This window comes from Ostrea edulis, chromosome 4 (assembly GCF_947568905.1).
Source record: "Ostrea edulis chromosome 4, xbOstEdul1.1, whole genome shotgun sequence".
Lineage (NCBI taxonomy): Eukaryota > Metazoa > Mollusca > Bivalvia > Ostreida > Ostreidae > Ostrea > Ostrea edulis.
Window position 1 is genome coordinate 38,391,344 of NC_079167.1, and position 14,025 is coordinate 38,405,368.

The 14,025-nt window shown below is 35.0% G+C and overlaps 1 protein-coding gene across 1 annotated transcript in view; it reads left to right on the top strand.

The window, feature by feature from the left end:
- LOC125670241 (unhealthy ribosome biogenesis protein 2 homolog) overlaps positions 1-14,025 on the top strand; it is a 55,480-nt gene that overhangs the window by 40,485 nt on the left and 970 nt on the right. Inside the window, exons 26-29 of the mRNA XM_056162557.1 lie at positions 2,742-2,861; positions 7,757-7,933; positions 10,290-10,387; positions 11,424-11,535. Of these exons, the coding sequence (XP_056018532.1) occupies positions 2,742-2,861; positions 7,757-7,933; positions 10,290-10,387; positions 11,424-11,535 (507 nt within the window). The remainder of the gene's footprint in view (positions 1-2,741; positions 2,862-7,756; positions 7,934-10,289; positions 10,388-11,423; positions 11,536-14,025) is intronic.

Sequence of the window (14,025 nt, forward strand, 5' to 3'; positions counted from 1 at the left end):
GGTTTATCTCGAATACCCCGCTTGAGTCGAAGTCGACTGCCGGTCCCGGCCGTTTTCCCTATCTAAATGATTAAAAAAAACTTCTGATATTTCGAACACGGTAATCTCGAATACTCCGCTTATGTCGAAGTATTTTCAAGGTCCCATACCCTAAATTCACCTGGTTTATCTCGAAGTGCAGTCAATTTTCCGCTCTGCTTACCATACCTGGCGTCGTTAAGTCACACATTCACACCCGCGACTACATCAATTATAATTAATGACCGCTAATCCACGCTCGCCTTTTCCGAGTAGACCCAGGTCGCAATAAATGGTTCAACAGCTTGGGTGATTAGTGACGCCTTTCAACATTACGGCTAAAGTTCACCGCCAATTGTGAACTAACACACCCGATTCCAGGGATGGTGTTTTGAAAGACACACGCTCTATTATTAACGTGTGGGTTAGATAAACGTTGAAGTACGCTTGAAGGTAATGCTCTTAATAACGATAATGCATTTAATAATACACGCTTCATCATTAAAACTAGTACAAAGAAAACACGAAAATTTATTTAATAAACATTTAAAAGTTTGGTTTTTTTTTTAATCCGTCTTTTTTGTTTCTTACGTGATAAGTTCTTTCATTACAACGCAATAACTACATCCCAGTCGAGCCTGGACATCAGTAAACTTAAAGTAAGCATACAGGCACGATCATCTTTAATTTTGAAACACATTGTGAATTCAATTGGATTTTTATATATATTTAAAAAACAAAATGTTTGTCTTTGAAATTTCACAATATTAATTTGTCAACTTGTATTAAACTATAAGAAACGGCAACGGTGTTTTTGTTTATAATGCAAATCCCGTACTATGCATCAAATATCCTTCCAAAAAAATATCCAAGATCGATTTTGGATATCTCGAACCCCCGGATATCTCGAAGTTTTTTCAAGGTCCCTCGGACTTCGAGATAGAGATATTTTACTGTAAGTGAATCTCGATCTCGATCGAAAAAGGAAAATTGTGACTTTTAAAAATAACCTGTATCGAACCGAAATTAACACATTTTGTACCAAAACCGAACCTGGCAGTTTAGACCGCGGAGAACCGATACCGCGGTGAACCGTTTCACCCCTACTGCTAATATACACACACCCTGTAATCATCTACTGCTAATATACACACACCCTGTAATCATCTACTGCTAATATACACACACCTTGTAATCATCTACTGCTAATATACATACACCTTGTAATCATATACTGTTCATATACACACACCCTGTAATAAACCACTGCTAATATACACACATCTTGTAATAAACTACTACTAATATACACACACCTTGTAATCATCTACTGCTAATATACACACACCTTGTAATCATCTACTGCTAATATACACATACCTTGTGATAAACTACTGCTAATATACACACACCTTGTAATCATCTACTGCTAATATGCATACACCTTGTAATCATCTACTGCTAATATACACACACCCTGTAATAAACTACTGCTAATATACACATACATTGTAATCATCTACTGCTAATATACATACACCTTGTAATCATCTACTGCTAATATACACCCACCTTGTAATCATCTACTGCTAATATACACACACCTTGTAATCATCTACTGCTAATATACATACACCCTGTAATAAACTACTGCTAATATACACATACATTGTAATCATCTACTGCTAATATACACACACCTTGTAATCATCTACTGCTAATATACATACACCTTGTAATCATTTACTGTTAATATACACACACCCTGTAATCATCTACTGCTAATATACATACACCCTGTAATCATCTACTGCTAATATACACACACCCTGTAATAAACTACTGCTAATATACACACACCTTGTAATCATCTACTGCTAATATACATACACCTTGTAATCATCTACTGCTAATATACACACACCTTGTAATCATCTACTGCTAATATACATACACCTTGTAATCATCTACTGCTAATATACACACACCTTGTAATCATCTACTGCTACATGTAATATACACACACCTTGTAATCATCTACTGCTAATATACATACACCTTGTAATAAATTACTGCTAATATACACACACCTTGTAATCATCTACTGCTAATATACACACACCTTGTAATCATCTACTGCTAATATACATACACCTTGTAATCATCTACTGCTAATATACACACACCTTGTAATCATCTACTGCTAATATACACACACCTTGTAATCATCTACTGCTAATATACACACACCTTGTAATAAATTACTGCTAATATACAGTCAATAATATTAAGATTTGCAAACCACAAGCCATTCGGGCAACCATTTTCTGGAAATCCACATGCCCGAACTCAATTTCACTTGCCCAAAAAATGAAAGTAAATTATACACATGCGAAATCTGAATAATTTTCAAGACAAATCCAAAACAAACTGAGTGAAGATGCGTAATTAATAGGACGAATGACTTTATTTGGGGCGAATTATTCTAATTCTATGACTTGAGCATGCGCATAATATTTATTTACTTCCGATTGTCAAATTAAAACTCCGACGGGTAATATTTTTTTACAAGCCAGTCGGACTTGTTGCCAAGTGGATTTTACAAGTCCCACAGGAAAATCACTGGCCGCGAGCGTTCGGACTACCGCTAATTTCGCAGACTGTAATATACATGTAAAATTTTATCCATGAGTTTTGATTGTGTACTGTTGTTTCTTTCATAGATCATGCTACACTTCCAGTCAGCCATGATACTGTTGAAAGATATTCAAGAAGATGCTCTGATTCTACATTTGGCTGTACCAATACTGAACTGTCAAGAAGACATGCTGAATTTTGGCCCAGTAAGGATGGTTGCCTTTATTGTAAATGATAAGCATGATTTCAAAATTTACACCATCAGTTTATTAGAATGATATGAAATGTGATCGTTATACATTGAATACTTTAAATGTCAAACAAAGAAATGCCAAGAAGGGGTAGGGATTCCATTAATTTCCAGGTCATCTTTCCAAGACTGTTCCACATTCAAATCTGTCGCTCATTGTCAAGCTTATCTACACAATTAGGTCAAGCTCTGACTTCTGTGTATTGGAACTGTTTAGTAATCCAGTTGAACAAAGCTTGCAAGACTTTCTTTGAACGTTGAATATGCTTTGATAAATTAAACAAATCACTCTCAAGTCATTAGACATTTACATTCCATCATCATTATGCTTTAGTAAAACTTTCACTCCTGCAATCAGTCATAGGAAGGTGACTGCCTCGTGAAATATTGCCAAACTAACCAATCACGTTCAAATAGAGGCGCCACAGCTGTTTGATGGCTGTTACATCTAGTTGTCTGACATTCAAGAAATTATGTCTCCCCTCTTCCGGGGGAGATATATTCTTTTCATACTTTCTGTCCGTCTGTCTGCCACAAAATCTTGTGAATGCTTCTCCTCCTGTACAGCTTTGTACAATACTTCATTGCCATTTGTAAATGTGTATATTGTCGGGATGTGAGGATCCAGTTATTTTCCTAAAAGTTATAGTGAATCAAAGAGGGGTGGAGGATGTAAAATAGCTTGTGAACATTTGTTCTCCTATATAGCTTATCCGATAAACATGAAACTTTGAACACTAATTCACTGCCATTTGCAGATGTGCATATTATCGGGACAGGAGGATCCCGTTATTAGTCCTCACCGACGAAGTCAAAGGGGACTTAGGTTTGCGCTCCGTCCATCTGTCTGTCTGTCCATCAGTCCTGCAAATCAGTTTTCCAGACTTTTTTTTATCTGCTTGCAGATATTCAGTACATCGTGATAATTGCTTTGCCATAAAAAGTTACAGATCGATTTTGAAGTTTTTCTGGTCTAGTCTTTGTACCGGAATAGTAGTTGATTTCCAACCATTCTTATCCTGGTTTCCCAATCTTCCCTTTTACCATAGCCTTAATTTCTCAGTGCTATATGATAAACGATATAGGAGAAAAAGTGTTCACAAGCCATTTTACATCCCCCATGTTAAACACTGCTGGGTCTATTCTTAGAGACACTATAAGTAAATCAGAAACACTTTCCACACTGCGCTTTATTCACCATCTGCTCAGTCAACTTCCTTACACACAAAGTACCTCCTTTTACTGAAGAGTCATTAACTAAGATCTAGAGTTAGGGTAGCTACTGATAGCTAGCCCATCAGTGACTTCATAAACAATATTTGATTTCTCAGCATGCAGCACTTGGACATTACCAGATTACGATGCATCAATCAACAACTTTGTTTCAACTCTTCTATCACGTAGAAAGGAATTCCGGAATATAAATTCACGTGAAAATACACAATTTTTACTGATCACGTGGTTGCTATCCATCGCTACCTTAAGAGTTATCTCTCTTGTCATATCAAATCATAGAACATATTAACATTAGTTACAATTTTTTTTTTGGACGATATTGATAAAAAAGGTATCTAAAAACAATATAACCTAATGGATAGTATCATTTGTCACCCCATCCCTCTTAGATCCACTATGACTTTTAGGAAAACAAGCATTCTTCTCTACTAAATTGTGAAATTCATGGATCAGGGGTTCAGGCCTTGGACAGGGCTAATATGGCCACATAATAAATTTAAAAAAAAAAAAAATTCTTTTTGTGTACTTCCACAGTCATGGGAGATAAAATTATTGCATGGTTATGATGTCTGTAATGTCTTAAATTGTGAAATTCACGGGGAGGGGGGGGGGGGGGTGTCAAAATGATTTATATGCTTCAAACTCCCATTTTCTCCTCTGTAAACAAATAAAAATAAAAATTGAATGCGTATTTTTGAAAGATCATAAGCATGTACATGAAGGACTGCACATTGAGGCTTAAATGCAAATAAGAGACTCCCTGTATGGGCTATAATACTCAGGTGACAGTTAAGGCTATGTATGGGCTATAATACTCAGGTGACAGTTAAGGCTATGTATGGGCTATAATACTCACATGACAGTTAAGGCTATGTATGGGCTATAATACTCAGGTGACAGTTAAGGCTATGTATGGGCTATAATACTCAGGTGACAGTTAAGGCTATGTATGGGCTATAATACTCAGGTGACAGTTAAGGCCAGTGGGCTTCTTGTTTCATGTACAAGGGTATGTTTACTTTCCTTCTGGTACTTCAGCATAACAGTCATTATTTTTGTATCATATACAATAATGATATTGATCACATTCATGTTGAATCTTTTTTCCATCTTTTTCCTCTATGCACAAAGTGCAGTTCATAATGTCTATGTTCCTGCTCATGCTGTCTCCTCCACACCGTGCGAGTACATTAAGAGGTGTGTGTGTGTGTGTGTTGTAATTTGGAGGTCTTTCAATTTTGGGAGCTGGGGAGACATTTGTTTTTAGCAAAAACAATCATATATCCTTAACCATCAAAACTTAACATGTACATGTAAACACATTCATACCAGTGGCATTTTCAAAAAGCAATTCATTCTAGCCTTTTATCATATGGCCATCAGAATCTTGACCTTGACATTTAAAAGTGCATGAACTGACAAGCTTGATAATTCATACCGATTGGAACGTTTGAACTATGAGACTTCCTCCTCCAATCTAGCTCCAATTGATATAACCCTTCAGAAAAAGAAGTTACGAAAATTAGGTGTCACTTGGGCAACTCTTGTATACAAATTAGTGATGGCTAAAGATGACTCATTTCTGATACAAAATATCTGCCTGATTTGAAGATTTTTTATAGAATGTTGCAAGTGAATGCCCTAGTACCAAAAGCATGAGTTATTAGACCAAATTTCTGATGTTTGGTAGTGGAGATAAAACAAAAGTTTATTTCCTCAATGTATGGACGTATGTGGATATTTACTTAATGAGATTTTCTTGAGTCATTAAAACAACCGGCCACTATGAAATGATATAAATAATCACAATTTATGCATCGATCTCCAGACACATACATGCAGCAACACACACACACACACACACACACACACATGTTATATTATTGACCATGACATTGAATGACAATACGGATATTATGAACCATACTAGGTTTTTGTTACTATATTTCTGTTGTTGGGGTGAGTTCCGGAGTAAAAACATGAGGTGTAAACGTTTTGTTGTGTTTGGTGGCTGTATTTTACATTTTACATAAATATTGAATAGCCGAAAGAGGGTTACACATGTATGATAACACACACTCCCCGAAAGAGGGTTATATAACAACGCCACCCCCTACCCCCCCCCCCCCCCCCCCCCCCATTTTCTGGACATCACGTCATTATCACATACATTTGTTATTAGTACTTGCAAAGATCAATTTATTAGCTGTTCACTTGATATAGTAGCAGTGAATGATAGTGGAAATGCAAGGTTAAACTGGTAAATTGGACTCGTACCATATACTGAAGGATAACCACCCCTCCTCCCCCCTTACGATTTAGCTGGGTTAGTTATTCTTGCTAACTAAGATTTTTCATATAGATATAATGGCACCTTATTTTCTCCGTTTGTTCCCCACCCCAAAACTTTCAAAAACGACGCTAAACTGTGCCTGAATTCACTATATCTGATAGTAAGTAAGTAACGATGTATTTCGTTATACACTTGCATATAAAGATCCAAAAAAGGCAGAATTTGAATGACACCTCGACATCCTGTTGCACTTCAGAGAAGTGAGTTAGGTTAGACAAAAATATCTAAATATGGCATTAATTTACAACTTGTGTTTCATCTGTTAATTCAAAATTACAATAATTGGCTTTAAAAGTCAAGCTTCCTGTAAGTAGGTCCTCTGAAGGATTGCTTGATGTGTTCATTATCACCTTCCTACATGCCTTAGACGTTTCCTGGCAACAGATTCATGCATGTGTCTGTAACTCCTCTGTTGAGTGGATAATGACATTTACCAATGGGTGTATTTTCAGCAACTTGTAAATTGTCTTTCAATTAGTGGAATATATCTATAATTTGCAAACATGATCCAAAACCAAATTTATTTTAAAGAATTTACCTTTTATGAGCAATGTGATCATGCAGTGTAGGGGTGATTTCCATAACATCAATGATTCCAAGGTGCTTGTCCTTGTGACATTGCAAGGAGTGAAAGAAATTGAAAGTATTTTGTAGTTTATCTGAGCTCTAGAACCACATGACTAATTTTTGCCCAAAATGTGTTCAAAGCATCATTGGGTCAAAGGGATTCAAGTTTCCTAAAAAAAAAAAAAAGAAGGACTATACCCCTTCCAAGGGAGATGATTAGAGAATAGTGAAGGGGTTGAGAAAATCCTCTCAAGAACCAAATGAGTGTACCAGAAAAGTCTGATATCCAACTCTGTTCAAACTATGACCCCCAGGGCCTAGGTTGCGTCATGGTTTTAAAGTTTTATATATAGATACAGTGTATGTAGGAAAATTCTTTTAGATGTCTTCAACTAGTACATGTCAAATTGATATGCAAGCTTATATGAAAGTGTCCTAGTATTCACTTTAATCCATGACCCTTAGGCCTGGATTAGGCACAAAAGCAGAGAAATGGATTGATATTTGAGAACTTGAGAGCACATCACTCTAAGTGCAGAAAAATATATTCTGCATCAGAGTTTTGTGTACTTAAAGGATCATTAACGATAACTTCCTTCACATGTACACAAATGATACTATTGGGTGTAAATAAATTTCTTGCAATTTCAGGGAATCTGCATTTCTACATTTGGTTTCATTTTCTGTTTCTTCAGTCCCTGATGTCATCACAGTATGCTGTGCTCTCCCTGCAGAGCTGTGGATCTATTCCATTATGCACCTCACAACATTACACAGCATTCCATGCTATGTGTGGAGTTTTGACCTCATTGATGTTACATCATACAGAGACAGTGCTCAAGGTCATACCAACCTTCATCAGCTGTACCAATCATATCCTTTAAAGAAGAAACAAATGCTGAACTGATTACATATAATTTAGATTTTGAATTCACTCAGAATGATCTTACTAATTTAGAATTGTACAGGCATAGCTTTTGTTAAATCTACCCTGTTTTGAATTTACCCACAAAGGATTGGGTTGATAGAGAAATATATTGGGGTGGAATGTACTAAAAACATTCTGTCTGAAGTGAAATTATTGAATAACATAAGTTACATTTTCATTCTGTATAACAGTTTTCTTGAACCTTTGAAAGAAAAATACTGTTTTAAAGTTATCCATCTCAGGCTACTATTCATTGGTTTTTAGCTCTCATCGATGAATTCAGGAAAAGCTTATGTCCTACCCCTATCATCTGCTGTAGTGCTCTGGTTAAATTTTTTAGACTGGGGCCCATTCTCAAACTATTATAGGCCCTTCCTAGACCTAGTTACATCTATAGATGTATTCAACAGTATTCTAGCTTCAGATGTTGAATGTCTTCATCATTAGGATTCAGGTGCTGACCAAGTAACTGCATTTGATTGAAACAGGTCAAAGAGTTTGAACTTTGTTACATTCCCAAGTAACTATAGGCCCTACTTGGACTAAACCTCCATGAATTTAGGAATGTTTACCATCATGCTTGTTTTAGATGCTGAGTGTGACACAATGGGAATGTTGACCATCATGCTTGCTTTAGATGCTGAGTGTGACATATAATGGGAATTTTTACCTGGATGATTGACCAGGTTACATTTTTAGAGTTAAAAGTTTTGACTTGGTTTCATTCTGAAGTATCTCTAGACCCTGCTAACATATCAATGTAAACAAGCAAACAGGGGTTTTTTTCAGTTTGAATGGGGTTTTGATAAGTGTAGTGGGGAAAAATGTTGGGTGTTTTGAGTACTAGAAATGAATGCAAAAGAAGTTAAACTGAAGATCAAATTTTTTTAAAAAGCAGATGGATCTGTACCTCTGTAGTCTGCCCAATTTTTTTCACAGAGCAAAGTCTACAGCTTTGCACCAATAACATGCTATTTTTCTGAAATAGATTTTTTTTGTCCCTGTGATCAAAGATCGGGGGAGGGGGGATATCATTGTTGTCTTATATGTCATTGTGTCCAAAACTTTAACTTGCTCATAACTATTGTTTGACATTTGGCAAATTCATACATTTGATGTCCACAAAATTCAAGGAAATAAAAATACTGTAATTAAATAATACCCCTCCCCAGTAAACCTGTGGTAAAGGTTGAAGGCATGAAGAACCCACGTTTTAATTGTGGAGATTTATAGTGCAGATTGTCTAGAAGGGGCCCTGCTACTCCTTTTGCTCAGTTCATAACTTTAAATTTACATTGCTAATGTTTTTCCTTCAATATCTTTACCAATTGTTATGATGGCCATTTCCTCATAAATGCGATGCAGTGATAAACAATATGTGTAGGATTCTTATAAACAATACGTGTAGGATTCTTATAAACAATACGTGTAGGATTCTTGATAGATATACCTGTAGTAGCTCTGTTTTAACAGTTGAGAATTCCAATAGAAATGAATATTAAAAAAATTCACTTTTGAAAATATGTGATTGTATGAACCGTAATGCTTCACGCTGGCATACTTTTCATGAAGTGATAATGCGCTTCATTCAGTATACTGGTGTGAAGCATTGCAGTTCATACCCTCATGTATTTTCAAAATGAAATTTATTTCTTGAGGAGGAATACTACACCAGAGAAATTTGATATGGATGAAAAGTATAGGATATGTACACCTGTAAAACAATATTTTAAAACTGAAAACTTTCAAATTTAGTTTATATAATCAAAAAATGCAGTTTTAGTAGAAAGCAGTCTGAAAAAAATTAAAACCCCTGATGGACTCGAACACACAATCTACATACAGTTCAGCAGTTAACACGCTAACCTACTGAGCTACTCAGCTAGGCAATGATATTTGAAATGAATAGACAAATATTACTGATATTTATATTTTCATTCATGTTTTAAAAGGAAGTCAGCCATTATGATGATGTATAGTACCTCCTTAAGTAACAGAAACAATAGAAGCACATAGACGTATGTGATACTGTGGTTGCTTATGACCTGATATTTGAACTAAGTCAAACTCACCAGGATAAAAAGCACAGTTAAAGATGACCTGTGGAGCTGTGGCTCATGCTTTTTACATCGATTTCTAACTCGTAGAATGTTCACCTGCCGTGTACTTTTGGAAGAGAAAAGTTGTACAAACAATGGAAAGATCAGGTGATCTATAATTATGTCTTTGATTTTCAGGTGCTGCAAATATCAAAGAGAATGTAATTATACACATACATGTAGATTTCCTTAACAACAGAACATTTGATGAAATTTTTGATTAAAATGGGAAACCAAGAGGTGCTGACAGACATGGACAGTGTTGATGAGTGTAGAAATTGTGCTCATCTCCTCAACAAGTAAGAAATTAAGAAATATTGCTAACTTCTCTGTTCATAAATTCATCGAAAGGAAAAGGACAAATTTGTATGCAAAAATATGACATACAAATATTCACATCAATTAATTCTTTATATTTGTAATCTTGATATGAATACAATGTGAGTTTTTTTTGTAAGCTTCTATGATCAAAGTCTCTTCCCTGTTCAGCAACTGGATCACTTTCAACTTAGCTATTTTTACATGTAGGGAAAGGAAATTAAGTAATCTCAAATGGAGAGTCTTGAGGAAGATATGACTGGAAAATAATGAATAGTTTTGTCCAATCAATATGCAAGCATCCTTGTATAGTGTAGATTCATATATTTTTTACGCCATGGCTCTTAAGGCCAGAAGAGGTCCATAGTAGTTTTAAATAGAAATATGTTGGACTATTCTATTAAAATCTTACAAGAACCACAAGGATATAGTTTATTGAAATGATGTGCAGTCTTTCTCGTTCAGTGGAGAGGCCATAATAGGGGTTTGAAGTTTTACATAGAAAAATGCAACTACAAATGGAGGAAGATATGATTGGAAAATGATAAAAATAGAGTGTGGAACATTTTTTTTTTTAGATTTGTCCAATCAATATGCAAGCATCCTTGTATAGTGTAGATTTATTTTCTTTACATCATGGCTCTCAAGGCCAGGAGAGGTCCACAGTAGAAATTAAAGTTTTACAGAGAAATACATTGGATTGTTCTATTAAAGTCTCTACAAGAACCACAAGGATACAGGTTATTGAAATGAAGTACAGTCTTTCTCATGTAGTGTAAAATCAAATTTGTTCATACTATGACCATCCTTCAGTGGAGAGGCCATGATAGGGGTTTGAAGTTTTACATAGGAAAATGCTACTCCATGGGCCTCTAGTTTTGTGGAGAAGTGATTAACAAACTTCCGCAGGGTCATGTGTTACAAACTAATTACCACCCACATTGTGTAGACCAAAAAGTGTTGTGAATTTCAGTTCAATCTGTTTTGTTTCATACCTTTTCCTTTTCTATTTTGTAGATTATGTGTTCTAATAGCATCGCACAAGCTAGATTTCTCAAAGGTCGCTGTGTACATAGTGTCTAACTATGTATCAGAAGTTCAGAAGGTCACACTTCATCCGACTGTCAAGGTAAAACACACTTAATTATCTACCTTCATAAATGATGTTACATTTCATCCGACTGTCAAGGTAAAACACACTTAATTATCATCCTTGATAAATGATATTACATTTCATCTGACTGTCATAGTAATACTTTGATCATCATTGTTACGTTACATTTCATCCTATTGTCTATGTAATCCTTGTTAATTAGAATTAGGCTTAGGTAAAACACAGAATTGATGTGACATTACATTTTATCCAATCATCTAGGTAAACTCAGATATAATTGTAAGTCAAACTTGATTCAACTGTCAAGGGTAAATGCAGATATGATCCCTTATGATTAAAGTTACACTATCCTATTGTCAAGGTAGAAAACAATTTAATATAATCCCTAAGATTGGGCTTCATTTTTGCAGTTTCTCCCCTTACATCGGAATTTGGGGGTGTGCTTATCGATATGGTCCTAAGCTTCACATAAAATATTACTAACAACAGAGTATAGGTGAAATGTACATTTTGTCAAATTGTAGGTTGGGGACAAGGGGGGGGGGGGGGGGGGGTTACAGGTGTATTTATCAGTCCAATACAATGAATCCCAAGTATTTTAGAAGTAATCTGTATAAAATAGACACCTGGAAAGAAAAGCACAATGAAATCATGTGATGATATAAATACAGTTAGGCACATTGCATGTTTTTTTTATTAAAAAAAAGAGAGGGGGGGTGCGCAGCATAAAAGAAGTTGACTTCACAATATTGTCTGAAAATTCTTTCAAGCAAATTTAAAAAAAAAAATCAAAGCTCTAAATCCTAATTCTTTATTGGGGGGGGGGGGGGGGGGGGGGCAATGTTTAATCCTTCATTTCGATTCTTTGGTTCATTTTACATTTCCAATAAGATTCAATACCACTATTTATAAAAAAGGCGAGAAACCAGCCTAAAGATGGAAAATTAAAAATGGCCAATTTGGCCTATAAACAATAGCGGATAAAAGAAACGTGTAAAAAAAAAAAAAGAAAAAAAAAAAAGTGGGGCTAGTCCCCGCTTCCACCCCCTAATACTATGTAACTGCAATGCAGGTCAAACTGTACAATGTAAGTTGATATACATAAAAAATTATTTTCAAAAGACTGAATCACGCGTGGAAAAAAAACCCAGGTTTAACAGAAAGATTACATTAGATATGTTTTTGATATATATACATGTAATTATTATTTCCTGTTCATTGTCCACGATGTGAAACAATAGCAAGTTACATGTAAAATGTAATGTACATGCGTTGGTTGCACATGTAATTTCTGCATATTTAATTGTGTTTTGGTCATCAAAAATATTGATTGAAATTAATATTAATGAAGAATTTGGTGATATGCTAAAGATATCTTGATCCTGGCTTGGGGCCATAAACTGAGAACAGATTTTTATAAAAGTACAAAAATTTGATTACTTACATCTTAAGATTTATCTTGCACAGATGTTTTAATAAATGCAGGTTTATAAAAAATTCAAATGCAAATATGTACTGACAATTTTATTTGTTTATGAAAATTATTTCAAAAGTTAGCTGGATTTGAAGATTAGAACTTTAGATTTCAGTCTATTCGCAGTTTATGGTCTTGAGGTCAGATCTAATTAAGTTGAGGACGAATATTTACAGACTTTGTTACATCATGCCCCCAACATTACCTGCGAAAAAATCACACAATAGAAACATAAATATAATCGGTGACTAAAATTATTGTGTAGTCACATTATTTTTTCATTAATTACATGTAAGTCTTAGAAAAATTCCTTAACTGGCACTTTAATTACAATCAGATATAGGAAATTTTCTATCTATACATGTTTATCAGCCCCACAACGTATTGTGCTCCCCCCCCATTGTATTCAGGGGAAAATAACTGGTGCTGCATTGTGTAAACTGTATCCTAAGTTGAACTTTATAGAAATGTCAAGGTAAAACACAGATATAATCCCTTATTAAAGTTACACTTTATCAAATTGTCAAGGTAGAACACAGATATATAATCTCCTGTGATTAAAGTTATACTTTATCCAATTGCCAAGGTAGAACACAAATATAATCCCTTATAAATAAAATTATGCCAGATCTTGGTAAAACACAAATATAATCCTTGATGTCTTTACTTATTCCATCTTGCAATTAATGTGATTGTCAATGTAAAAGCACATCTATTTATTTTCCACAAGTAACACTTCATGCAAAAGTTACCCTAAAATGCATCTCTATTGTTCATCACAAAGTTTTACTTCATTCAACTATCCTGGTTGATTAAAGGCATGAGCTGTAAGATCATATTGACAGTCGGAAGCATCAGGACCGTTGATTATGACATCATAATCGCCAATACTCTTACTAGTGTCATTTGAGGTCAATATCCAAGTAACCTACGAGTACCTACTCATTTTCTAACATTCTAAACACCTGTCAATAGTACTGAGTTATGCCAGATCTGTTTAAAACACCGTGAATGAAAAAAAAGGGGGGGGG